At 43.2% G+C, this 27,968-nt stretch overlaps 2 protein-coding genes across 4 annotated transcripts in view; one reads left to right on the plus strand and one right to left on the minus strand.

Annotated features, from left to right (window-relative positions):
* Positions 1-982: 982 nt before the first annotated feature.
* Positions 983-27,138, minus strand: ENO4 (enolase 4). 2 transcript variants are annotated; one of them, XM_014733263.3, is made up of 15 exons: positions 26,988-27,138; positions 26,093-26,721; positions 20,670-20,798; positions 19,441-19,631; positions 17,301-17,446; positions 15,213-15,382; positions 14,985-15,116; positions 13,380-13,433; positions 11,839-11,895; positions 9,304-9,471; positions 7,028-7,153; positions 5,372-5,567; positions 3,725-3,792; positions 3,095-3,212; positions 983-1,317 (listed from the first exon to the last, which is right to left on the minus strand). In XM_014733263.3, exons 2-15 carry the CDS (start codon positions 26,255-26,257, stop codon positions 1,166-1,168), a joined length of 1,872 nt encoding a protein of 623 aa, XP_014588749.1. In that variant the 5' UTR covers positions 26,258-26,721; positions 26,988-27,138; the 3' UTR covers positions 983-1,165. The 2 variants fall into 2 exon arrangements, with proteins under 2 accessions (XP_014588749.1, XP_070116505.1); XM_070260404.1 differs by lacking the exon at positions 14,985-15,116 and having other exon boundaries at positions 26,988-27,082.
* The window catches only part of HSPA12A (heat shock protein family A (Hsp70) member 12A), a 168,721-nt gene continuing 166,787 nt past the window's right edge, over positions 26,035-27,968 (plus strand). Inside the window, exon 1 of one of the 2 annotated variants that reach the window (XM_023638724.2) lies at positions 26,035-26,258. In XM_023638724.2, coding sequence (XP_023494492.1) covers positions 26,256-26,258 — 3 coding nt within the window. In that variant the 5' untranslated portion in view covers positions 26,035-26,255. The remainder of the gene's footprint in view (positions 26,259-27,968) is intronic. The other variant, XM_070260338.1, reaches the window with a different exon arrangement.

Genomic DNA, 27,968 nt, shown 5'->3' on the forward strand with positions numbered 1-27,968 from the left:
GGGACACAGTTCCCCCAGCTCAGAATCATACCAACCGACCGATTCTGCCCCGTGCTCGGAGAGTGTGCCACTGAGCCAGCGTGAAATCACTGCTTCCAGAGCAAGGCCTCAGCTGTACCGTAAGGCTGTTAAGTTCCCCCATTAGGACTTTTCAAAAGGAGAGGACCTCAGTGTGCTTAGCAAAAGCTTACAGAATATATCAGAAATCTAAGCTGAGCCAACCCCTCACAGGCTGGTACGTAGCAATTTCTATAATTCTGGGGGAAAGCAAATAATAACATTTTAATAGATAATCTAAATCATATAAAGCAGTTGGACATTATTCTATCTGTAGCTATGTGTTTGAATGAGTTTATTTCTGTTATGCCCTGAATACTGGCTTACAAAAGAGGCAATTCAGTCAAGCTATATGCTGCATTGTTTTTAATCACCTGTTGAATGCTGTCGTATGAATAACTGGGAATTTAGTTACCTTAAGAATATTTATTCATTCACTGATGTGCTTATTCATTTATACTCGTTCTTGTTCTGAAAAGGATCTAAGGAGACCCACAAGGATATAAATAATATAAGAAAAACTAACATTTAGAAAGAGGAGGGGAGGGAATTAGGGAAAAGAGAATTAAGGGGAGGAATGTAAGAGAAAGCTGTTTGGCTGTTATAAAAAACCATGAAGCTCTCCTACTTCTGCCTGAGGTCGGCTGCAAAAACACATCTGTGCTTTCTAGCACGAATATGTAAGATAAACACTGAAGATGTACACCTGCTTCTGGCACAGACAGCTCCTGGTGTAAAAGGTTTTTGTTTTCAGGGATGTTCTGATTTGTAAAGCAGGAGGTCTTTGAACTGAGTGTGGAGTTTGGCAACAAAAGTATTGGACTCTTTTACTACGTCAGGACCCTAAAGATTGGACGGGAAGCTGCTATACAAACGAAATCCCCATGAAAATTTGATAGCTGGAAGACAAAGTTCACAGGTATAATTTCAGGCAAAAATATTATATATGTATTTTACCAAACCTTGAAATTAAAAGAATAAAAAGATACACAGTGAAGTTTTAGAGCAAAACCAGCACGAAGACATACTTCAGATCTAGCAGTCTTAATAATTAATACTAATGGTGGGGCTGTAAACTGCAGTGTGGACAGCCTGATCCAGAAGATGCTCATGTTCTGGCTGATTCCTCTACAACTTCTGTGGGGAAGATGGGCTGTGGGGCCTCAGGCAGCTCACCAGCCAACGCGGCCGCAGCCTCAAGTGCCTCAGTGGCCTTTTCGGCTTCCTCATTCAAGTAAAAACTGTGTTCTTCATTGAAACCTATTAAAAAACAACAATAAAGCTTACTGTCTAATCCAGTGGTGCCAATTTTGACATTATTTGTTACACGATTTAAAGGAGATCATCTTCAGAACAGTCCAGGGGTGTCACATCACCATTAGAAAGGATTCTAGAACCATTTTAAACTGGGCCTGACTTTGGTTATACATTAACTGTGCGATACACTGGTCTGTTCAGTTTGCACGGTACCCTTATACAACACCCTGGAACATTTGATGTGCAGTGGACTTTGGGCAGAGGCTTGGCAGAAAAGGATAAGAGGAAGAAGATGACCTAGAGGAAAGGCCAGCACACCGCATGCATACAAACCATTGCCAATTTCTATTCCAAAGTAAATTATTGCAGACTTAGACCATTCCAATTAGGTCCATGGAGACAGTGATGGTGTTTTAATGGCTGAGCTTTTGCCAGGAGTTCCTACTCAGTCTCTCAGTTGGAGAGATTGTTTTCCCAGTTTTTGGTCCCCTTAACGTTTATTGAGCACTGCCAATATCGGAGAAATTCTCATTAATCTGTTAATCCATTCTGGAATGCTCAGAGGCCAGCACTGTCACCAGGGAGGGGCTGGACCTCTCGTCGCTAGAGTCCTTTTTGATGCCCTGAGGCAGCTATTTCCCTTATGGCGAAGTCTGGCTGGTCATTTAAGGAACCTAAGGCTTCCACAAGTCAGGATGACCAAAAAAATAGGCGATATGTAGGAAGAATATATTTTTACCTATTGGAAAAAACAAGCCCTTGTATTACAGACTAAACACCACAAGCTAACTTTTGACTGCCCTTACAAGCCTCAGAAAAAGTCTCCCAATTATGTGTATCTTTCATGAATCTTAAGGTGTGTTTCAAGATCATTACATATGTTAAACATGACAAATTTATAATGACAATTTCTATTGGTCACTATTTTTTAATGCATATATTGAGTCACAAAGTAGGACTGCTTCCTTGCTTTCCTATCCAAGAATTGGTATGCTCCACAATACATTCTGTAACACATCTATCTCATTTAATAGATTTCATTTATAGCATCCAAGAAAATTTCATATTTTAATAGCACTACTTAAATAACACCTACTTTTTTTTTCCCAGCATATCAATTAATTCATCCTAAAATACAAAATAGTTTTAGGATTACAAAGACAATAACTATTGGTCTCTTTAAATGTGTCTGCATGGTGTGTACCAACTTTTGGCCATCAGAGTCAGTAATATAAAGAGTAAAAATGCATATGTGGGGTGTTTCTCTTCAGTTAGCCAGTACACAAGGTGCTTCTACCCTTGCAGGTTTACAGAGGTTTCATTTCATAAATGACTGGTTCATTTCTCGAGACGATAGCCTTTCCAAGGTACAACGTTAAAGTTAACATGCCGCCAACTTATCAAGTTGAGTGAGTTGTTTCCAAGAACCATCAGCAAAACATCTGCCTTTAACTTTCATGGGCTGTGCAAAGAAACCTGAATTATAATTTGGACCATCACAAAAGGTAGGCTCGGAGATTCCAATCGATTAATTCTATTGAAAAGCATCACGCAGCCTATTCATCAAGAAGAAGGGCGAGAGCTGTAAACATTCAGGTAAATAGATAATCCATTAAGACAACAATATACATTGTGGCAAATGCCATCCTAGTTTTGTCAGCACTTATCTCTATTCTTTGGATTCCCCTGCCCTCCCACCAGGGGACTTCTACTCCCCCTCTTCAATCTTTGTTCTCTTATTCATGGCGAAGTGAAAACAAAGCAAGAAAGCAGCACATACCCAGTCTTCCATTCTGGACAAGTTCTTCCTCTATAGTGAGAAGGCGGTTGTACTTCGACACCCGTTCACCACGAGAAAGACCTCCCAACTTGATAAACCGGACACCAAGTCCAACAGCCTGAGGGGCAGAAAAACAGTGTATTTTAAATAAGGGAGCCATATTTGCTAAACTAAAAATCCTTTAGGGAGAAAGGACATTGTCACCATGTGCTGCTTAGGTTTTTCTCATAGTTTTTTTTATCTTTACCTAAGTAAAGTGGCCTGCTTACAAGCTGAGAGTGTCAGAAGGAAGAGAGTGGACTATACATCCAACGCTTTACTAGCCACATAGCAGGCCGATTTTATCTAAGAACGTTCTGGCCTTGCTCACTTCATTTTAGGAGGTAAGATTGCAGGTGCACACCCCAGCCATTTCAGTGTGCTCATCATTTTCCCAGGACTTCATTTTTCTTCTTTTTAAAAGTTCAAAGATTAGCTCTTTGCAAAAGGTAGCTGTCTGGGAGGAAGCAAGTCTATTTCATAAAAGGTTACATGACTTTCTCCGCCGAAGACTGCATTTCTCTGAAATACCAATTCATGATAAAAGCAGTGTTTTGGCAATTCTGCAGTTGACCAGCTTTCAGCACTTACCAAATCGACAAGGCTGTCATCAGACGACTCTCCTTCTGTACTTCCAAAGACAGTGACGTGCTTCTTCCCTATAGACAGAGACATCTTTTCAGTTTCAGATGGTACAGAAACAATCAGCTATATATGAGCCTCTGGGATCAAAATTTAAAATTTGCCAGAGATTTAAAACTGCTGTGAAGAGTCAATTGTTTGACCACCTAAGCATTCTAACCCAAATATTTGCATTTTTATTAACCTCGTTTTATCTGTTTACCCCTTTCCAGTAGCTTGGATGCTAAATACTAAATGAATGCCATGTTTCATTACATTTAGGATACCATAAATTGTAAGATGCACCACTGTTACCACTACAGGGGGAAAATGCTCAGATTGGATCGACACATTTCTAAGATCACAGCTGTAAGACGTGATGCAATTTCGTCCATGTTCAATGTAGAAAAATGTGCACCTTTAAGTCAGAATTTACAGTAAGTGCAAGGACATCATATGGGAGTTGATATGCCTAAATAATGGATTTCACAATTCATCGTGTAGAATTTTATTCAAAGGAATCTGTCATTCTGAATGTTTACTTATTAGAAGAGCGGCGTTGATGGTATGTAATGAATCACTGGAGGATCTCAAAACCCCTTGAAATTTGCCAAAGTCTACAAAGTGCAAGCCACAGATCTTCCTACAGACAGAGGGTATGCGTTTCAGGGGCAGGAGCTAAGCAGCAGTCTGAGGTGAATGACAGAGACTGCTGAGTGGTAGGCCCAGGAGCAAAGGCCAGGGTGGGGCCTCCCATCTGCCGCCTTCAGGTCATCCGCGCCTGGCCGCTGGACTGGGGCAGTCTGCAGGCAGAGGGACTGCAGGCCTTTCATTCCATCCTCTGGCACCAGCCCAGGCCCCAGGCTGCCAGTCTGCCTCTGAGTCCTGCTCCAGGTCTGCGACTCGCCTTCTGCCTAGTTCCTGAGACCCACCCACTCATGATCTTTATGTTTCGGGCACTGTGCAAAAGTGAATGAGACTCCATAAACTCATGGGAGCTCACAGTCTAGTGGGGGGTACCAGACACTGAATGTACAAGTGATTATGGCCAGTATTCCTACAAAGAGAAAATACAGGTAAGAGAAAATATGCTATGAGAACGGTCTAAAGCAAGCAGAGAGAGGTGGGGGAAGTCAGGGAAGGCATATATATCTGAAGAGGTTTCATTTAAGGCAAGAAGACCTGGAGGATCAGGAGTATTTAGCCTAATAAACAGTACAGGGCAAAGCATTCCGGGCTGAAGGAACACCAAGTTCAAAGACCTCGAGGTGGTAAAGAGTTTGAAACTTTTGAAGAATTAAAAAAATGCCAGTGTGGGCAAATGGGGTCACTATAGTGTCATGTGCAGCTGATAAGGCAGCGGCCTTGGTCACACCTTTGGTAGCCCTCCCGAAAGGGGATGCCCTCCTGGACTGGGGCTGCTGTTGGAACACTGTGAAGTGAATCAGTAAGCCACATTTCACTTCAGCACCAGACCTCTCACAGATGGTTGGAGTGTTTTTTTCCTTCCAAGATTTATTCCATGCTTTTTATTAACTGATATACTGCATTTTTGTGGCTTCTTGTATAACCAAGTTCAGTTCATTGCAAGTCTTTCAGATCTGTACTTTTACTCACTGTCGATAAGATTGGTTATTTCCACCAAGTCAGACATCGTCGTCTGATTTGTATGTTTTATGATCAGCCCGCTGGATTTGGGGATGCTGATGTTTCCATCCTCTAGAAGTTTAGAAATGCTTTTGGATGCAGTTCCTGCAATTATGTAACACCTGGAACCAAGAGCATTATAGATGCTGTCCCACTGTTCAGAGTCCTGGGTAAATAGTTAAGAATTGATCATTATAATGTTTTGAACATAATCACAAAACAACAGGAATCAGATAGCACCTAATCAAAATTATACACTTTTCTGAGATACACAAAACAGATTTGTGTCTGTGGCTGAAGGATGCCTGTACCACAGCCACACAAATTAACAAGATTCATGGAACAGAAACTTAAAGGTAGTAAATTTGAGCGTAAAGATCTAATGAATAAAATGTTAATGCACATTAAATGCTATTCTCTACATTGATTCTGAAGTCCTTCAAACCCAGGCTATTCCCACACAGTGTATTATCCATAATGCTGTTAAACACTGGCTGGTTAAATGATTTCACTGTTATTTCTGGTAAAAAGACAACTGAAGGAAATGAGCCTGCAGAGACCCTAGGCCCTCATTCTCAACACCCTTGTTTTTTTATCGGTGAGACCACCATGTGAAATGACACGCTTATTACTTAAATAATAGTAACCAAAGTCTTCCCAGCCATGTGCCAGATCTCAACCTATTCCATTAGAACAGACCATACAGGTGAATCTTATCACATTAAAAACGGCTGTGGCCAGAGCCTCAGGACAAGCCCCAGAAGTCAGGTCTGGTGAGATTAAAGACCTGAGCTCCGCTGGTGTCTTCCTTGAGTCTGGGATGGAGCACAGGCTGCGAGGGAAAGATGGGACCGAGAGACCCTGGGCCTCTAAAGGAGATCCAGCGTTCTTGTCTCCAAAATTGAAGTAGTTATCTCAAAGAGCATATCTGTTCAGTGTACCTAATGGTTCTCAAATTCATAAAAATCAAGAATTTAAGCACAACCAGAGGCTCTCACAACTAGAATCTACAACTATGTACTGGGGGGCTCTGGGGAGAAGAATTAAAAAAAAAAAAAGAAGATTGGCAACACTTGTTAGCTTAGGTGCCAATCTTTAAAAAAAAAAATTTAAGTTTTGGAGTTTTAAGTGGGTTAGAAGAGAGATGGTCTTCTATGGCCCATAAACGATGCTTGTAAGATGTTAGTTTGAATAGATCAAAAGCCTCACTATGGCAAACCTTTTTAAAATATGGCTTTGTTACTTTTATGCACGTGTAGTCACTGGATTTAGGTTAAGAAACATTTGGCCTGGTTGAAGTTCTGTCTCCACGAGCACTTGGAAATGATGCGTGATCAACCTATTGAATCACCAGCACAGCGGGCTCGCCTTCCATCAGTTAGGTTGCTTGTAAATACCAGGTACTCCTGAAGTGCTGGGGAGAAGCTCACTTCACTCTGTTGACAAGCGCACTCCTATGCAATTGTGTTTCCACTATTCATTTGCTTAGTAAATGCCCTTTCTCATAAATGCTAAAATAAAGCAACTCAGCCCAGGCCCAAATTACAACACATTTCCAATGACAGATCCAAAAGAATGAGATTTTATTCTGTGTTTTATTATAAAATTCAAGGTGAATCCCGTTACCTCCTTCCTTAAAGGATCAATTAAGGCAATAATTGAAGGGAACTTGTTGATCAGATCCACATACAGGTCAACCATCTCGGCTGCACTTTTGTGTGTCCCCATCATCACTTCATACTTTCCTCTACTCTGTTCAGTGTAAGGAAGATAGTAAAGGATAAATGATGAATTCCTCAAATGTTAAAGATGTGGGTCAAATTCATTTTCATTCATTTCATATAATATATTGTAAACGTTTTTTTCAGGCCACATTCACATGAGAAATCTGTGCATTCTTTAAACGTGTTAAATATTAACCTGGGCAAATCAAGACACCATTCCTCTTGATGCCCCGCAGAGCTCTTCCTACTGACTTCAGATGAAGCCCTCTGCACAAAATACCAAGTACAGTAGGAAGGGAATAATTTCTTAAGTTTATGATGTGGTGCCAGATACCTGGCTGCTGGGGTAGATGGGGATTAACATAAACTCATAAAACAAACGGAATAGCAATGCAACCTGCCCACTCACCAGAACCCACCATCTTTCAACTCACAGTGAACAAATAGCTTGCTTCCTCTACTGTGAATATTTTAAAATTTGAAAGCAGAGCTAGGTTTTTGAGATACTAACAGCCAATGTGAAATGGAAAGTGATTATGTGAAGGCATTTCTTTCAGCATGCAAGTTCCAGTAGTAACAATATTGTCTTGAAAGTAGAATTCTAGTGCAGCCCATTCATTTGAAGTCTGAAAGCCCTCAACTCGTTACATACAGAAGTAATCGGGGATAAAGGATTAGTGTAGTCTGCACAACACCGCCCTCGTACTTCCACATCTGTGTTCCGCGATGGCACCTGGGACATTTAGGTACCCGGAGAGAGGTGGAATGGAACCGCCTGGAGGTTTGCTTTGCTACTGCCTTCTTGTGCTGCTACAAATAGAACGGATTCCATCGGAATTAAGCAGGTTCTAAGAGGTCCATGATTAGAAAGATTTTATACTTTTTTCACATTAAAAAGCAGCAAGAACTTTTAGTTTCTATAGTGAAAAGCTTTAAAAATCCTATCTTGTCAGTAAGGAAATGCTAATGACTTTGAACTAAAATTATTGTAATAATTTTCTGATATCAAGCTAATACATTTTACTGAATATAAGCAATAAATACCCATTCTAGTTAGCACTAGCTAGTTCATATTCATAGTTCTTGGTATACGTTGCTCATGAAAACATGCAATTATTTTTCTTAATGGTATGCCTACGAACCAATCATTCATGAAGAATAGGAAATTACATTAAACATTCCTTTATGCACTTAGTTTCTTTAGAAAAGTAAAAGAACTTTTAGAAACCAGCTGAAACTTAGGGTTCTTATAGACTGTTCAAAATTTCCTTTGAAGTTAAAAGTTAGAATCACAAATGGAAGTGGAATCCTATTTGGTCGTGCCCCCTGAATTTGACATTAATTACCAGGTCACCATAAATGTTTGTCAGTATGCTGGGTATTTTATAAAACTCAGACTCAGAATCTCTGTATGTGAAAATGGGAAGTATGTGTATGTGTCTGAGACAGACAATTTCTAATAGCTTTCCTAACGTACCAATTTCCCAAGTTTAAAGATGAATTGCTGATGCGGTCCCCTGAGGAAGTGAGGCCTGCAACATTTTTTAATGAAGCTCTTTTCCATTCTCTTTTAAATAATTCCCTCCAGGGGGTGTGGTCCCCAGGTGAGATTTCATCCCATAAATTTCTGTCCTCCTAAGCCAGGCTGTGGATGACACTGTGATGGGCTTAACTGGATAAAAACATATTCTCCATAGACTTCAATAACCTGGAAATATTTTTATATTTAAAAAGTGAGTCATAGCAGAAGCTCTGAGAACCACGTGTCTAGAAGGGCTCATCACGTCATAGTTACAACTGATCCACTTTTCAAGCTTGACAAATTCAGCATTGACCAACCAAATGATTGTACTTGGCAGAACATACCAGTTAAATTATTTTTCATTAGCTGTCATGATTGCAAGGTAAGCAACCCATTTTAGTCATTTTTTATTACAGAATTTCTATATATAATTATTATGACATTTTCTGCTAATTTTTTAAATTATATGGTTATATTTTTCTCTGGTCATTAGCTAACTTGGCTCTCTCAATTCCATTTATGTTTTGGACCCCCTCACACAATATTAATTAAAAGAAAGGATATGTTTGGAAAATATACAGATAAGCTCTTCTTTTGAGTTCTAGTTTAAAAATAATGGGACAACAAAAAGTAAATGTTCTGGAGTGGAAACTTACATAGTCCATCAGCTCATGTGCAGCACAGTCGATGGCCAGGTGCAGGTTTGTGCCCATTTCCAGCCCCAGGTTTGCACAGATCCCTTGTATTAGGAGCAGTGGCTGCTCTATGGTGTCATAACTAATGGTTAAACAGCCAAGGTGGGATAACTTGCCGGTGATCTGCTGCTGCAAGATCAAAAGAAAATGATGCATGTCAATATAGCGCACTAAGGTTCTTGGAGTTTCCTGTGGTGGGCACAGTTTATAACCAGACACGACTCTCCAAAGATGAGATCCTCTGATTCTAGGACTCATCTCTGCATGACCTTTGGGCATATGATTGCCCTGCAGTATCTGGGAGTAATTTTTGAGCTCCCAAGGTATTCAAGTTTGACCTGTGAACGCACTTTCTTTAGCGTGCCCACGTTATCGCTTTATCGGCTCTGCCATTGTACATGGGCTAACCTGAGCCACAACCCCAAGCTGGTGAATCTCCAGGCTGTCTGTGTAAACATCTGTCCTGTCTGCCCCTGACTCTGTCCTCTTTCTCCAAACCTGCTCTTTCCTACGTCCCATTTTCCTTCAGAAGAATACAACTGTTAAAACGTAAAAATGTAGTGCCAGCCCCCGGGGCCTAGTGGTTAAGTTCAGCACACTCCACTTCGGTGGCCTAGGTTTGGTTCCCAGGCTCCAACCTACACCACTCTGTTAGCAGCCAATGCTGGCCCACATACTAAAAAACAGAGGAAGACTGGCACGGATGATAGCTCAGGGTGAATCTTCCTTAGCAAATCAAAACAAAACAAAACTTAAAAATCTAACTCTCCTTCAGGAAAGGTTTTATTTTAAAAAGGATTGAAGAGTTCAGCTAAAAGAATGCTACACTGAGGATGGATTTCAGTGGAAGAAGATTTGGGGACCCAAATGATCCCAGGGAAAGGCAGCCATGTGCTTCTATTGCGAGGTCAGCCTTGATGTGCCCTCGTCATAAATTGCCATTATGCGATTATAACATAGTTGAAGCACCATCAGTAATTCTGAGAGCATAAGGGGTGTGTGTGTACCAAACTCAAGAGCTAACGTGAACCTAGGTATAAACATCCTGTTTTTACCGGTGATAGCGCTAGTGAGTAAGAACCATCCAACATTTTTAATGTCAATGAGAGGAACCTTTTGTTCGTCAAAGGAGCAGTTGGGGAAATTTTTGTGTATCAATTGAGGAGTTTTGTTACAGAGTCTTCTAAACCATAAAAGCATCACTTATTTGGTGCTTACTAAATGCCAGGGACTGTCTTAAGCACTTTACATAAAGTAAATACATTTACTCCTTACATCAATGCCATGAAGTAGGCACTATTATTTTCCCCATTTTAGAGAGTTAAGGAACCTGGAACAGATTTTAATCCAGGCAGTTTAGCTCGAGTCCATGCCTCTAACTCTGGTATGGCTGCCTCTCTAGAATCTATCATCTGACCTGTCGCTAACTGGGAAAAAAAAGAAGTAGTAACGCTGATCTCAGAAGGGCTGGTCTTGGTCTAAGCTGCTCGGAACACAGCCAGCCTGCTGGGATGAAGGCAACAGCACTGAGATTCGGTGACTTGTTCACCATCCCCTGCTTCTCTTACAAGGCCCAACGTTGGAGTGTTGCGCTCATTCCAACATACACAACTGTCAAGTACTTTACATACTGTTTTTATGCACCCATTTCTCTTCTCTCTCCCAATGCTGAGGAAGAACTTAACTTTTTGTCTTTACCAAGTCCTTTACTGGCCCCTCTTGCTGATGACTTCAGCAGACTCTGGAGCCCCTGGCATCAGGGTAGGGCTAGTGATGGCAGGCTTACTGGGCAAATACTGCACATGTGAGCAACCAACATACATTTGCATTATCTCCAGGGTTCTTATTGGTTGTTCTAACTCTATAGGTGAACGTTCAGGCATATATTAGGTGTATCTATCAGAGTACCAACAATCACCAAAGTGACCGATCAAGTTTCTTCCGCTGGCCCCCTGAGGTTCACACAGCCACCATGGCCAATTTTCACATGAACTGTTTGCTGACTCTCCTGGCAAAATCTGAGCTCTGGCAACGGTGGGCCTGAAACGTACTGCATTGCCTTTTGGGGATCAGGTGAAAGGAATGGCTATCTTTCTGTGCCTTTTATTTCTCTCTTTGGCAGTAGTAAAATTAAAATCAAAACATCCTATGTGCCTTTCAGCTAGTTGTCAGAGAGAGTCATTTTCCCCAACACTGCACCTATAGGGTTTCACATGTAATCCGGTTACTCATAAATGCTTCTCCAAGCCCTCGGAGATTTCAGTTGGCCAGACAACTGCTGCACTGATGGCCAAGCAGCCTGTGGCCAGAAAGGCGGGGGCAGAATGATATTCCAGCCCCGGGGGGTGGCCTGGTTTAGTGCTCTTGAAGCACTGTGTGATTTCCATTTGCATTAGCCCTGGTCCTGAAGCAAATGACGAGGGGAGGGGAAAGGGGCAGGGGATATATAAGTGGATCGTGTCATAAGAAGTGTGGTAAACAAATACATATACTTACTTGACCTTTTTTGCCTCCATTATGCCCTTTTTTGGTCTCTGCTTTTAGAGGAGGGAGCTGTGGGACAGAAGATAAACAATCATCACTTGGGATTTTCAGACCCGTCTGTGGCAGCAAGCAGAGTTTCATGTCCTCTGGCCTGTCCACTGCTCTGGGGCCTAGCCAGTCCCACTGTGAATCACATGCACACACATGTGCACGGGCACACACAGCCAGTCATACTGTGAATCATGCACGTACACACACACACACACACACACACACAGAAACCATGCCAGCCACTCCCTAGTTTTATAAACTCCAAACTGTTTCTCAAATTCAGGCACACGTTCCCTTTAGATCATCCATACATTCTGCCTCCAATCATATATATGGGGTATGGATATACATATTCATGCATTTCTACTCATATAAAGTATTATTCACTCATACAAAGTCCTCTCCTTGCTGTTCAGAAATAACGCCATTGTGCAATTTGCTTTTATAGGTTCAACATATTGTTTTGAATATTCTTAAGGCACAAACACTTTCTCCTGCAGGGCGATCTGACCTTTTGGAAACAGCCAAAGGTCAGATTTAACTGAGGAATCTGGTATGTGTAATGTCACTTGAGATTAAAAGCAAAGATAATTTCTAAAGAGTATTGGTAATCTCCAATACCCACGATTTGGGGCTATTGATAGCACACTGTAGCAAGGATTTAGCCTTTTAAAGCTGCACTTTAATGCCCAGCTTTTGCTGGTGCTATAAGCTGGGGCACGTTTGTCAAGGATCAACATGGTTCACACTCAAGTATATGCAAATACAGCTGTCCTGCTTCTCCGCACTACGGAGTCAGCTGAACTTTCTATCCCCTGGTGAAAACAACATACTCAGGAAGCAAATCGACGGGCCAGGCAGGAGAGAGACAGTGGTGAAGGAGACAAACATGGCAGAGCCTCAGGTTACCGTGGTCCTGTGAGACAGAGGTGCTGAGATGTGGGTTACAACCAGGGAAGACGGATGTGATGGGGGGTGCAGAGCAAGGGGACTTCTTGTGCAAGAGTCAGGGAAGGGGACTAGGAAGAAGCTGATACTTGGGGGACATATGAGGCTATCAAAAAGAGACGTGCGTGAGTGACCAGAGCCGAGGGAACGCGGCCTTCCTGAAGAAGCCCCCTTGAGGGCTGCTCAGCCAAGTGCGCTTGCTTGCCCAACACTGGGATTCTAAGCAGGCACAAGAATCTGTGCCTTAACTATTACAGCAAACTGCCTCTCACATTCTAGGGGCCAAATCTTTTCTTTCTTTGCAAATCTTAAGGGAGGATCTTAGCATAGAGCCAGCTGCCTCAGAAATCAACAGGAGATTGTTAAGTACCATTAGAAACTGGATCCATAGCCAATGAGGGAATGTATAAGCTTCCCTCATATGGGAAACCCAAAGCAAATTCATACATTTTCCATACATAACAACAATATTGATTTAATTCCATAACAGACTATAATTTGGATACTAGAAGGTATATAAGCGTAATTAGATACCATAGATCCTCTTTACATACCACTTCAATTGTTCTGTTAATATGTTTCTGTATTTCCAGAAGCATCGCCATACCCTGTAAGTAGAATAACCATGGTCTTCCACGCTGCAGTCTAGAAACTTCAAATATAAAAGCACACATCACATATGGCTATTTCTAACTCAGAATATTTGTAGGGTCCCTGATAAAGCATCCTGGTTAGTAGATCATATGGTCTACAAAATCGGAAGATTAAATGTCAATCTTCAGCCCTCAGTGTTTATTTGGTTGACCATGAATGAAAGGCTCTTCTTCCTCAGTATCCTCTCTCCATTGTTCTGAACTGACTAGTTAGGCTGATTGGATCAAGTTAATTTCATTCTCTTTCACAGTCTCTTGACCAACCTTCTTGCAATACACATCACAGGTCACCAAGGGATCCTGCAGGATAGTGTTTGAATTAGTATAAATCCACTGTCACTTAAAAAGTAGAAATGTATTCCAATGATGGTGGGATGTGCACATGAAGACAGATAAAGAACGGCATGCCAGGGCCTGGCCAGGTGGCATATCAGTTAAGTTTGCACACACTGCCTCGGGGGCCCTGGGTTCGCTGGTTTGGATCCTGGGTGTGGACCTATGCACCACTTATCAAGCCACGCTGTGGCAGGCATCCCACATATAAAAAATGGAGGAAGATGGGCACAGATGTTAGCTCAGGGCTAATCTTCCTCAAAAAAAAAAATGCCAAATGCTCTGGTACCCAAATAGCACAACAGGTATTAACTATAGGAAAGATCCTGGCACCAGGATCTGAACATGATCTGACAGACGGTTAGCTGGATATAAATCCTAGTCTTCCATAATTGATAAATTGTGACAATGATTATTCTCTTTAAAAAAAATTCTTTATCATAAAGAAACTATCTTGAGATTTTTTTTAAAAAATATTTTTCACTAGCTTAGATAAAATATCACTCAATGTATTGCCAGAGGGGATGGAGCTTCCTGTATTTTTTCTGAAAACATCCACTATAGAACATGAACATTTAGTTCTCCCTAATGCCTAATGGTAGAATATTTCATGAAGATTTAAAGAGGTGTACTGACTCATTCAGGCCACTAAAGAATGATGGAGACACTAGCACGCCTCAGAGTTGTAAAGATGCGACTTAGGGTTCCCCCATTCCATATTCCATAAACGTGCACTAAACCTCTCTCATGTGCCAGGCAGTCTGCTAGGCCTTGGAGTTCTTACTTAATAGAACAGGCTGCCAGGAAAGTGCCAGCTTCCTTTTGTTGCTGCCATAGCGCACAGACCGGTCAATAAAGATCTCTCAGTTTCGTCAACCAACCACCTTTCAGCACAGTCCAGGCCTGCAAGGCTACCTGCCCGTGGCTTCTCCGTGACTCACCAGCCTGAGTCAGTGCGGCAGTGAACCAGAGATCTGAGGCGATCGAAATGTGCTCCCTTTTGTTCCAGGTCTTGCTTTCTCCCAACTTTCCCCATTTCCTAAAATCTTTTTTCTCATTTTATATTAAATTCTCTCTCTCTTAGTGTCATAAGCCTTGGGGACCTACACTAAAAACTCATCGATGATGAAGTATTTTTTTTTAGAAAAAGTAGTTTGAGACAATGGCAGGTACTTGTTTAGCTGTTAATCCATGATGCGGTATACAAATCACTTCTTTCATTAAATTCAGCTTCCCAGGCGATGACTTTCCGCAGCTGACCAAAGTTACCATCAGCAAAGGTATAGTGAGCTTTGTTGGCTGTTCCTGAAATAGGGGGAAAACGAGGGGAAACGAGAAACAGGATTCATTCGTACTGACATGCTCGTGGGTCCTCGTATGGAATACGAGGGAATCACTCACCTGACGGTGCTTCAGTGCTGCAATATTCAAGTACAGGGGACTGTTGCCCAGAATGGCGCTGGTTTTGGCCACAGCTAGTGACACAGCCCCTATGGCCATGCTGCCACAGAGTACGGGTTCCACAGGATCGGGAGGCACGATAGGTTTCTCTGGGAGAGTATCCTTCCGCCCTGGAGGGAAAAATATTGACAAAAGATTCCTTTCTAGGAAGTCTGACTATAAGGAAACTGTATTTTCTAACGCTTTGCTTATAGATGTGAAGGCCCAGCATAAAGAAAGGTTGAAAATTGAGGCTGGGAAGAGCATATTCTCCACCTTAATTCCCAAGAAGTTTCTGTTTGAGTTCATGTACTACTCCCTAACGTTCAATAATCCTTAGCCATGCATTTTGCCTCTCTAAGAAATGTTAGGACACTCAATATTAACTCCTCCAACACTCACATGGGGCAGATATTGCTATCCCATATTCACATATAAGTAAACTAGCACTTAGAGAGTCGTTAAAACACTCGCTCAATATCTAAGAGAAAGTGAATAAGAGAGGGTCTGGACAGTCTTTGAATTCCAAATCCTTTGTTTTTCTATATTCCACCATAGCTCCTGCATCCCCAACTTTCTGTTGAACATCTCTTCATCCATATATCTAACTAGTTATCTTTCTTGACAACCCCAAATTGATGCCTTTTTCTATTAGAAATGGCTTCCAGATCCAATCATCCATGCAGAGTCTTAGTCACCTTCACTCTCATATGTTCTCAGCCCCCCAGTCTGATCAGGTACCACCGAGTCCATGAGACATCTCTAGTGTCCCTCCTGGCCCCTCCTTCGCTATAGCGACTGACCCGGGCCAGGAAGGTAAGATAAGTGAAGAAGTTTTGTAAGCACCTAGCACATAATAAATGTTTAGCAAATTAACTGTCCCCTCCTACTTCTTCCCTGTTCTGAAGTCCCAAGTTCTATCAGTCAAAAGTAACTTCCAAATTAACATCCAGTGGTAGCCCCTACCTATAATTCGGTAGTGGCCATCCCCATCCTTCTAAGAGAAGATTGGTCTAACATGAATCCTTTGCCTTGAGCAACTCTCCTCCCCTCTCTGGGCCTCAGCATCTGAATCTGAAATAAGAGCCTTTGTCTCTTATTGTCTCCATAGTCTCTTTGGTCCCTTTCCAGTTCTGGTGCTTTCTTATTCAATGGAACCCACCTTTACTGGGTGTGTACTTTGTGCCTGGCATTGTGCTAGGCCCTGGCAGAACTAAATTGAATGAGCCATGATTGATGCCCTCAAAGAACATGTTCTAGTCGGAGAGACATACAAACCACTGTTAAAATACTAGCAGCAGCTCAGGAATTAACATACTGGAGGGGCTGGGGTTAGCAATATGTTAGAAGGCATGGAGCAAAGGGCCATGATAACTTCGATTATTTGCTTTAAAATAGCAAAGTTTTCCAAAGAAAAATTTTTTTTTCTGCTTTTCCTCCCCAAATCCCCCCAATACATAGTTGTATATTCTAACTGTGAGTGCCTCTGGTTGTGCTATGTGGGACGCCACCTCAGCGTGGCTTGATGAGCGGTGCCATGTCAGCGCCTGGGATCCAAACTGGTGAAACCCTGGGCCACCGAAGTGGAGCAAGTGAACTTAACCACTCGGCCACGGGCCGGCCCCTCAAAGAAAATTTTTATTAATATGTTACATAGGACTGAGAAAATGTTGGTTATCCATTTTAACGATAGCATTAACCTTTACAATATGGAGTGGCTTTTTGATGAGCTAATGGAAATTTTGAGGGGCAGTTAAAGGTCCCCCCGCCCCACCTCTGGCATTGCCACTGTTCACTGCAATTTGTTTAGCAAGTGTTCACCTCTGGCTAAGAAATATTTTTATCTTACAAATAAAAATGGAGGGTCGGATGGGGTAAAACCCTGCCTGCCCAAGAAAGTAGCTTCAAGTAAGGAAGTGGCATAGAGGATGGCTGGGACCTGGAGAGAGCCCGACCTAGGTCTGCAGCTAAGAGACTAACTCGGAAGGCCGTCAGCCTTTCTTCCTCACACGTGTTACTCATGGTTCCGCAAGATGATCAGCCACTGACCTTGCTTTTGTCCCTTTTTTTTTGCTGGAGGTGGAGGGGGGGATGGTGGCATCAGAGGGAAAGGTGTGGGCACTGTTGAGTCTTCCAGGACCTTCTCCAGTTCTTTTCTCTCCTTATCTTCTTGCACTTTACTTTCAAAGAATGTCCTTAAGGGCAAGGAAATATGGCTTTACAACGGGATATTTAGGAATATCACTCTTAATTTTGGTCATGTTTTAGTGCTGACCCTGATATGTTTCAATAATTAACTCTGCTTTTTAGCTACTTAAGGACAAATCTGCTTCAATTTCCTAGGCCAAAAATGATGCTGTTATAAAATAGTATTCACGAACTGAAATTAATTTTGGCCTGGAAATAAATGTTTAAAGATTTCAGGTGTTCGTTTTTTAAATTATTTGAGCCGTGTTCATATTTTTTAAAGTAAAATTTGAAGATTTAATTTGATTAACAGCTATTGGATTTCCTTTTTTTTTTTTTTTTTTTAAGGGTATGCTTTTTGGTGAGAAAGACTGGCCCTGAGCTAACATCTGTTGTCAGTTTTTTTTTTTCCTCCCCAAAGCCCCAGCACATAGTTGCATATCTTAGTTGCAGGTCATTCTAGTTCTTCTGTGTGGGATGTCACTATAGCATGGCTTGATGAGTGGTGTGTAGGTCCACGCCCAGGATCCAAACCAGCAAACCCTGGGCTGCCAAAGCAGAGAGCACGAACTTAACCACTCAGCCACGGGGCCGGCCCCTGGATTTTCTTTTTGAACAAATGACCATCAGAAGAAAAATGAGTCAAGAATAGACAGTGAAATATAGAGCACTATGTGCAGGACTTTCTTTTCTTTTGTTTCGTGGGGGGCTTAAAATGAATAGTTAAAAAAACTTTTGGGAAATCCCACTTACGTGCATCAACATAAAATTTCAGCTCCCCAGAATAGAAAGAGGCTAAAAGCTTCCAGAGACAAAAAATAAGCTAACAAAAGACAAAGACGTGGGAATCAGATTTGCACTAGGCTCATTAATCATCCAGATGCCGGTGGGGCAGTGCCTTTAAAGTACTGAGAGAAATTAATTTTAAACAAGAATTCTTTTCTCAGCTGAACTGTCAACTGTGAGGGCAAAGTGCTGACATTTCCACACATGTAAGAACTCAAAAACTTTACATTCCACATACCCCTTCTCATCCTTACTTTTAGAGGATGTAATCCAGCAAGTCAACAAAGAGGAAGATATGGGATCTAGGAAACAGGAGAACAATGAAGGGATGTCTTCTGGCATGTCTGTAGTAGGGCTAGAAAGGAACTAGTCCAGATGGGAGGTGTGGGGAGGGAAAGCTCCAGGAAAAAAGGAATGTCATAGAATGGAAGGTATGACTGAGAGCTTGGGGAAAAAAAAACTACGGCTATGATAAAAGCAGATAAGACACACACACAAAAAGGAATAAGTGGAATAGCATTCAGAAACTCTAAGAAAATCAAAAACTACTCAAAACAGTTTTGTACAAAGGTCATGATCCAACTCTGAAGCAAACTAAAATGTGATGGTCTGCACAGTTAAGGAAGTGATGAAGCTTAGAGAAAGGGAATCCAGCTGACCTTCATTGGGCCAAGAGGGTTGTGGCACTGGACCCCACGAAAGAAAAAGTCACACTAACCCATACTCACTGGAGCTGAACAATCTCACAGCCCCAGGAAAGCCTTCCTTGGTTTTCACATTTTAGAGTTAACCTACGGGCAAGGCATGGAAGACCTGGTTGTGTGTGGAGGACAGAACGTGAGCACCACCCATGGTGACTGTACAAAGGATACGAGGCGCTCCAGGCGGGCGTCCGTGGAGGTGGGGAGAGGGAAAAGCCAGCATCCGCATTCTTGACTTAATCCTTTTCCTGAGAAACTTTTTACTGACTCCTAGGAAAGCTCTACGCCTAGAGGCTGAAAGGCTGTATCTAGCCTTACAGTAAAACTTTAATAACAAACTTTTAGAAGAAAAACAACATTTTATGCTCAGTTTTGCTGCTTTGGCATATGCTTCCTAATTGACTTCCCTACTGAACCCTACAGATACGACAGACCCATTTTATTGGCAGGTGAGATGGAAAGAAAAGAGATATGCATGTATCCTGGACACTTACCTTTCAAAGTGAAAGATTTACCTGAGCACCTGATCCACCTCGGCCTGGCTGGAGGGTCCTAGGCCCTGAAGCTCCTCGGTGATGGTTTCGTTGACCCACTGCACAGCAGTGCTGACGGCTTCCAACCTTTCTGCTTCCTCCGCTTCAGCCAGCTCCCATGAATCGTTCTCATGCACTTCGAAGTGAGTCGCGATCACCACAGAACATATGTTCTGAAAATAATATAGACATGTTCTACATTTTCCCTACCTCTCTGAGAAAATAGGAAACTGAATGTATCCAGCTTTTAATGTGCATGATATTTTATCACCAGTTTCAAAAGGAAAATGAGAACATGGAGTTTTCTTTGAAATATTTTTATAGCTGTTGAAACACTGGAATGTAACTTCAAGGAACATTTAAGATTATTACCTTGCTAAAATATCCTTATAAAAACCTTATATTGAACTTCCTTTTTATCGCTCCCTCTCCAATAAATAACTAAAAGTATACAAACAGATTTAATCATAATTATTTTCCTCCCAGAGACTGTAACAAAATTATTTCTAACAAACATGTCCAATTAAAGTGAAAGATTAAAATTATAAAAATGTATTTTTTCTTTATGTAGATCAGTCTACATATCTATAAACCTATGTAAATCTATTCATAAATATATGAATCTATAAACCTATCTATAGATTTATAGAACTCATCACATAAATAATGTCACAGTTTTAAAACTATTTTTTTCTTTTTTTTTTTAAAGATTGGCACCTGAGCTAACAACTTTTTTTTTTTCTGCTTTTTCTCTCCTAAATCCCCCCAGTACATAGTTGTGTATTTTTAGTTGTGGTTCCTTCCAGTTGTGGCATGTGGGACGCCGCCTCACCATGGCCTGATGAGCGGTGCCATGTCCTCGCCCAGGATCTGAACCGGTGAAAGCCTGGGCCGCCGAAGCAGAGAGCACGAACTTAACCACTCGGCCACGAGGCGGCCCCTTTAAAACTATTTTTGCCCCATGTTCTTTCGCCACCTTGGATCATCTTCGGGTTAGCATGTCATGTCTGTACCAACATTACACGCAAACGTAATAAAGTCTTCATGGTTGATTGTATGATTTGTGCTTTATGTACATGAATACCTACAAATAGTATGTGTTTGTGTGTATTCACAAACACTGAATTTCAAAACATTAATTTTCCACAGTTTAGACAATAAATGCAGTGGGGCCAGGACATAGTGACGAACCCATGTAAGCTGCCTCGTACCTTGGGAAAATTTTGAATGGTGCAGAATATTTCCACTTGTAGGGTTGGAAGCCCCAGTCCATCCAGCACGTTTTTCCCCACCACTTTGCATATGGTAGGAGGCTTTGCAAGTTTAGAAAAGCAGTTTGCCTTCAACACAAAAAAAACAAAAATTACAATGCCATATCTAATTCATCTTTAAAAGGTCACTCACATTTACTCTCGTTTCAACTGACCCTCTCCCCGAGTGTCCTCCTTGTGGGGGGATTAGTCTAGCAGCTCTGTGGGAAATGCCCCGCCCTCATGCCCTGAGATTTAGATATGGCCTGATGCTGAGTCTCAGGGGCAGTTTGCTGTCTTCTGAACTCTAGGCAGAAACTCACACACGTTTCTGAATAAAGCCCTGTGTCACTCTGTAGTAGGCCTTATACTCAACTCAATTCCCTAACCTCTTCTTCTGTCCAAGATACCAAAGTCAGTGGGTCTCTAGAACCCTGCGATGCAGTCAAACTTAAGAAGCCTTAAGTGGGCCGATTTTTAATGCTCCCAGCAAGGCATCTGATATTTTAATGGTGAAGACTTATGCAGAGGCTGTATTTCATTTACCATCAGCTCATGCAGGGAACATGTTCAAAGAGGATTGTTGGAACCTTAGTAATAGCAGTTTCATTGAGGTGGAAAAGGAGAAGCCATTTGGAAGTGATCCAAGAAAGAGATGGAAGAAAGAGAATGAAGCCCAGGGAGAAAGCCCACTCAAGGAGGCTGAGTAAAGATTCAAGATGGTGTTTCTATGCAGAGGAGCAGGAGCTGGGAGAGCAGCAAGAAGGGAAAGTGAAGGCACACCCTCTTCGCCCTCTTTATCACCAGACAGCATTGGGCTCTTGAATTTCATTTAGCAGATCAGGCCTCTGATATTTCAGTTCAAAACCCAGTGACTTCAACCTGCATAACAGGTCCTCTAAGACCCATCAGCAACGTGCCAGGGTAGAGGTGGTGCACCAGGAGAACTAAAGCAAAAACCAGTTTTCAAGCCATCCACGCATTTGAAGGATGATGGTTTGTATGTTACAAAGTAAGTGCCTAAATGAATTTAGATAGAACCAAGAGGGGGAAAAATGTTATCTAGCTTATACTTTCCGTATTCTAGTGAGTTCAAGTAACAAGCAACAAGCATCCACAATGTGCCACATATTGTGTTAGGACGGGAAGGGAACTAACATTTTTTAAATGCTTAATATGTACTTTGAAGGAGTGACTATCTCTTTTTTTTATCACTTATCACATACCACAGTGCCTGGCATATTTAAATCTTGTATAAATTAATACATGTCAGACAGATGTCATTAAATTCTCAAAACAACTCTACAAGGTAAATGGTATCAGCTCCATTCTACAGATGAGCAAACTGAGTTCCAGAGATATAAACTGCCCAAGATAACATAGCCAATGTTTTAATTATCTACTGCTTTGTAACAGACCACCCCAAAACTTAGTGGCTTAAGCCATTTATTTGCTCATGATTCTGCAATCTGGGTTGGGCTCAACCGTTCTTTGGCTGGTCTTGCCTGTGGTCTCCCATGTAGATGCAGTCATCTGGAGACTTGACTGGGTCCAGAGTGTCCAGGACGGTTTCACTCTCATGTCCAGTGTCTCAGCTGGGATGGTTGGAACATCTAGGGGCTGGCTGGGCATCTGTCTTTCTCAGAGGATACCCTGGAAGTTGCACATCGGCCAGGGCCTTTCTCTCTCTCCAGCAGGGTAATTGGACTTCCTCACAGCAGGATGACTAGCTTCCCAGAGGGAGTGTTCCAAGAGTACAAGCCTCAATATGCCAGCAGCAATATGCCCTGTTTGCATCATGCTTGTCAAGGTGCTATTGATCAAAGCAAACCATACGGCCAAGGTCTGAGTCAATGTAGGAGGGACCTACATAAGACTGTTCACCCTGGTGGTGTGGTTCATTGGGGACGATCCATGTAACAGTCTACCACAGCTACTAAATGGCAGAGCTAAGAATGAAACCCAGATCTGCCTAATTCCCAATCCCAAACTCTTTCAATCATTAAGTTTTATGATGAAGGAGTAAATAGTCTTGCTATTGCCCATAGGAATCTTCCTCATCCCTGAATTCCTCTAATATGTATAAGAAGCATAGAAGAAATGGCATTTGAACCAAACATTGGAGGATGTGTAGTATTTCAACAGGCAGAAAAGGGGGAGAAGTTGAGGGCAAATAGTCAGGTGAGGGAATAGGATAAGCAAAGAGGGAAGTGGGAAACTTCAGGCTTTAGAGAATGGTAAGGGGACCTGCACGGGGGGGCAGGGGAGGGAGTGGGAGGTAAGCCTGTTAGCAGGGGTAGGGGTAAGCACTATGAATCACCCCCGGAAGGCGTTCGATCTCAGCATGAAAGGGGGAGCCACAGGAGACAATGACGCGCAGATTCAGGATTAGGAACATTGCTCTGGCAGCTCTATGCAGGATGGACTCAACAGAGAGAGACACAAGGTGAGAATAAGGATGGCCCAAACTAGGGCAGTGACAAAATGAAAAAAGGTTGCCTTTTTGCTGATCCAATTCCTGAACATCCTTCAAAGTCCAAGCCAAAACTTTCCCAGATGCTACAGCCTACAGGATTGTCCCCATCCCTGAATTCCTGTAGTGGGTATACAGTGATGTGTCCCTCAGTGGAGCACACAATCCAATCACCTTATCTATCACTCCAATTATTTTATGTATCAGAGGCTTTTGTCCCTAACCAAGGTATAAGCTCCAGAGAGCTGTACAAACCAACGTCCTGGTGGCCTAATAGACCGGGCAGAGCATTACACTGGGGACCAGACTCCAAGTTTCCAGTCTTAGCTTCTATACTAAGTAACTGTGAGACAATGGCTTGGTGTCTTTATAAAACGAGGAAGTTAGACTAGTTAACTTTCAAGAAGTCCTCTAGCAAGAGATAGTGGAAAGAGAATGGAATTCAGTTGTATTCACTCATTCATCCCACATATAGTTCTCGAGCATCCACTATGTACCACCTTCTCTACTAGGTACAGGGTTTAATCACTGTCCTTCACTGTGTCCCCTGGGAAAATCCTTTAAGTTCACTGGGCCACAGTTTATTTGTAAAACAGGAATCATAATTTTTACCTCAGTGGTGCTAAGGATTAAGTGAAATAACATATAAAGCACAGGGAACTCAGTAACCACCACCACCATCACACTCCCTCCCCCCTCCCCCCACCAACTTTGATGTATAGCCCATAAGTGAGAAAAACAAACATTCATGGAGCATCATCTGTATCAACTGCTTCAACAAGATGTAGTTTTGTACCCTGTAAGCACATCATGCTTCTTCACAGTATTTACAGAATCTGCTGGGTGGTGTCATATTGCCCCAGCATAGTCAAATTCCTACCAGTCGCAACCACACTGCCTTCCAGAAGGTAGGTGTTGGTTAGTACTTATGGATCTAGAAGTGAGAAAACACTTGCCTTTGTTTCAGCTGCTTACAGCTTAAGGCTAAGTTTTGTGGCAGATCTCACACTGGGCACAGGGACTAGGAAGGTGATGTAAAAAGGCTCTGCTCTCCACAGCAGCTCACAAGCTGCCTAGGGAGGGTTTCAATACATGTAGGAAATGCTATAGGAATGCAGAAGGACAATTAGTCCAGGGTGAAGTGGGCGAGACTTGTATCTGAATTTGAAGTTTGTGTATGAGCTGGTTAGGTGGGGACGGGCATCCAGGCAGAGAAGGGTGCACATGTCAAGGAGCAAAGACTTGAAATCGAGTGAAACTTGGAAGCAATGGGGGCCAGCTGGGTATGAGGCCTCCGGATAGGCTGTGTCCAAGTCGTAGCCAACGCCAAGGCGTTTATCCCGTGGTCTAAAGGAGGCCAATAAAGGTCGGTAAGCTGAGCTATGTGGTTAAGATCTGTGTTTAAAAAGGCAACTGGATGTAAAAGAATGAAAATAGACCACTCTTTTATGCCATTCACAAAAATAAACTCAAAATGGACCAAAGACTTAAAGGTAAGATCTGAAACTATAAGACTTCTAGGAGAAAATATAGGCAGTATACTCTTTGACATCAGTCTTAAAAGGATCTTTTTGGACACCATGTCTTCTCAGACAAGGGAAGCAACAGAAAGAATAAACAAATGGGACTTCATCAGACTAAACAGCTTCTACAAGGCAAAAGAAAATAGGATTGAAACAAAAACACAACCCACCAACTGGGAAAAGATATTTGCAAATCATATTTCCGACAAAGGCTTAATCTCCATAATATATAAAAAACTCACACAACACAACAACAAAAAATCAAACAACCCGATCAACAAATGGGCAGGGGATATGAGCAGACATTTCTCCAAAAAGATATATGGATGGCCAATAGGCACATGAAAAGATGCTCATCATCACTGATCATCAGGGAAATGCAAATCAAAATCACACTAAGATATCACCTTACACCGTTAGAATGGCTAAAATAACCAAAACCAAAAAATAACAAATGTTGGAGAGGTTGTGGAGAAAAAGGAACCCTCATACACTGCTGGTGGGAATGCAAACTGGTGCTGCCACTATGGAAAACAGTATGGAGATTTCTCAAAAAATTAGAAATACCATATGACCCAGCCATCCCACTACTGGGTATCTATCTAAAGAACTCGAAATTAGCAATTCAAAGAGACCCATGCACTCCTATGTTCATTGCAGCATTATTCACAATAGCCAAGACATGGAAGCAACCTAACTGCCCATCCACCAATGAATGGATAAAGATGTGGTGCATATATAGACAATGGAATACCACTCAGCCATAAAAAAGGATAAAATTGTACCCTTCACAACAACATGGATGGACCTTGAGGGTATTATGTTAAGAAAAATAAGCCAGAGAGAGAAAGACAAACTCTGTATGACTCCATTTATATGTGGAAGACAAACAAACACACGGACAAAAAGAGATTAGTGGTTACCAAAGTAAAGGGGTTGGGGGGTGGGCACAAAAGGTGAAGAGGTGCACCTATAATATGACTGACAAATAATAATGTACAACTGAAATGTCACAAGGCTGTAAACTATCATAACCTCAATAAAAAATAAAATAAAATAAATAAAACGAAAAAGTCAACTGGCAGCCAGGGCAGGCCCACCCAGTGCTAGGAGGAAGCCTGCCAGACTCTGAGCTGTCGCCGCAGCTGCAAATCTGCCTAGAGCCCACTTTCCTCTGTTTCCTGTCCACCCCCTTCTCGACATTCCTCCGCCCCAGGTTTCCGCTGGGCATCTCCCCTTCAGGGTCACCTTTCCGCACGACCACTGCCCCCGAACCCCTGACGGCTGCGCGCGTGCGCAACTCTGTGGCGCAGGCGCACGGCTTTGCCGCAGCGCGGGGCGGGGGGAGAAGGGCTGGAGGGAAGAGGGTGCTTGTCCCAGGTCCCTACCAGGTGCCCGTAGACGTCGGCAGGCTGGAGGTAGAAGGTGGAGTTGAGCAGTTCTTCCAGCCTGCGCGGAACGTCGTTCTCCTGGTAGTACTCCAGCGCCTGCTGCTTCAGCTTCTGCAGCTCCCTAGTGGTCCCACAGCTGCGGCCGCCGCCTTCTTCCCCCATGGTAGGAGATTTAAGGCTACAGCAGGGGTTAGTGTGGGGGCCCGCGAGCGTCCTCTCGTCGCTAGGCAACGCAACGAGATTCCCGACCCTAGATCTCGCGAGGTTTCTGGCCCCTGGTTCTTCCCGCGGTCGGAGACGCGAATGGCTCCTCCGCCCCCCGCCCTCCTTCCCCCAGAGGAGTTGGGCCCCAGGATGGGGCTCCTCTCCTCGTGAGACTACCGCTCTCTCGGCGTGGTTGTCACCACTTCCCTCCGACGCGCTTCCAAACGGGAAATAGTTAACGATCTCATGAAACGCTTTTTGTGGAGGCGTGGGAGCGCTACCCCGGCTTCCAGCTGGGGACTTGAGCCTCGGCGACGCGCGGTTCCGCGTGGCCCCGGCCCCGGGCCTTCCCGCCTTCCCCGCCGTCCCCCTCGCTGCTCGCGGGCAGTGTGCCCCTCGGGTGGCGAGGCCGGCCCGCTCTCCTGGGGAGGGGTGTGAGAACTCAGGGCGTCCTTGCTACGCCGTGCGGTCCCCAGGAGCTCCTTCCATCGGCTGTTGTCTGACCCCCTTCCCTGAGACGGCCCTCCCCGGGGAGATTGGAATCCACGGGAGGAAAAGCCAGTGTGGGCCGAAAACATTTAGGGTAAACCTTAGGGGATCGGTATGGTTTGGACCGGCCTAGGGATGGAGGGTGTTACAGGCAAGACTGGAGAAGTGGGAATGGGAGACTGTCATTGGGTCACATTACCTCTCCAGAACCCTCAGAGGCGGCCTGCGTCCTGTCCATTTAAATACGAACTGCCTGCGTGGCTGCATTACACCTGCCCGATGTCACACGCAGTGATAGAACTTCTTAACTGCGCGCACCGCGCTCTGTGCTTCTGCGGCAGGAGTGGACTGAGATGGGTAGGGTGTTCTTGTTCCTCTCGTGCCTGTTTGTATTCCCAGCCCACGCAGATCACTTAAAACGTCTATGCTGCACTTTGCTGATCTGGAAAACGTTATCTTACCTACTCTTGCCTGCTTCACAAGTCACTTAGGATAAATTGAGAAAGTGAGTGAGAAAACACTTTTGAACAAGATGGTTATTTTCAATAGATGCACGTAGATGTATAAAAATGTTATTCTGTAAAAATTCTCACAGGAACCCAGACATAAACTTCCTTCTGTCCTCCCTCAGTGTTTTCTCTGAATTTCTGATGGAACATCTCACTTTCTGGGGTGTGACAGATAATCACAGGCCTGCCTTATCCTCCTTGCTAGATGGAAATCCTTTGATGGTGGGAGCCAGTCTGAGGCATGTTCACATGCACCTCAGAGCCTGGGACCCCGCAGGGACAGAGCATGTGCTCTGCTGAATAGGTCTTGAATGAACATTTATACAAAATAAGCTGGTGCTATTGCTGCTGTTGTTTCCAGTCCACCCCTGTGCCTTTCCTCAGATCCCCCGGATGGAAGGCACCCCCTTCTCTCACATGCCCATCTTTTCATGCCTGCTAGTTCCACGTCTTCAGAGAAACCGTGCTCCACACTCCAGCTCTCCGCACTCAGCCCTTCCTTTCTTCTGAAGCTCTTTCCCACTTGCAGCCTGGGGCACAAAGTTCAGTCCTCAGGGATGTCTTGACTCATTTGACATTTTGGTGGAAGATTGGCAGCATCCTGGGCTGGGGCCACCATGTCTGAGAGTCTCTCCTCTAGAACCCGTTGGCCTCTGAATTCCATGAAGGCG

The sequence above is a fragment of the Equus caballus genome, chromosome 1 (genome assembly GCF_041296265.1).
Source record: "Equus caballus isolate H_3958 breed thoroughbred chromosome 1, TB-T2T, whole genome shotgun sequence".
NCBI classification, from domain to species: domain Eukaryota; kingdom Metazoa; phylum Chordata; class Mammalia; order Perissodactyla; family Equidae; genus Equus; species Equus caballus.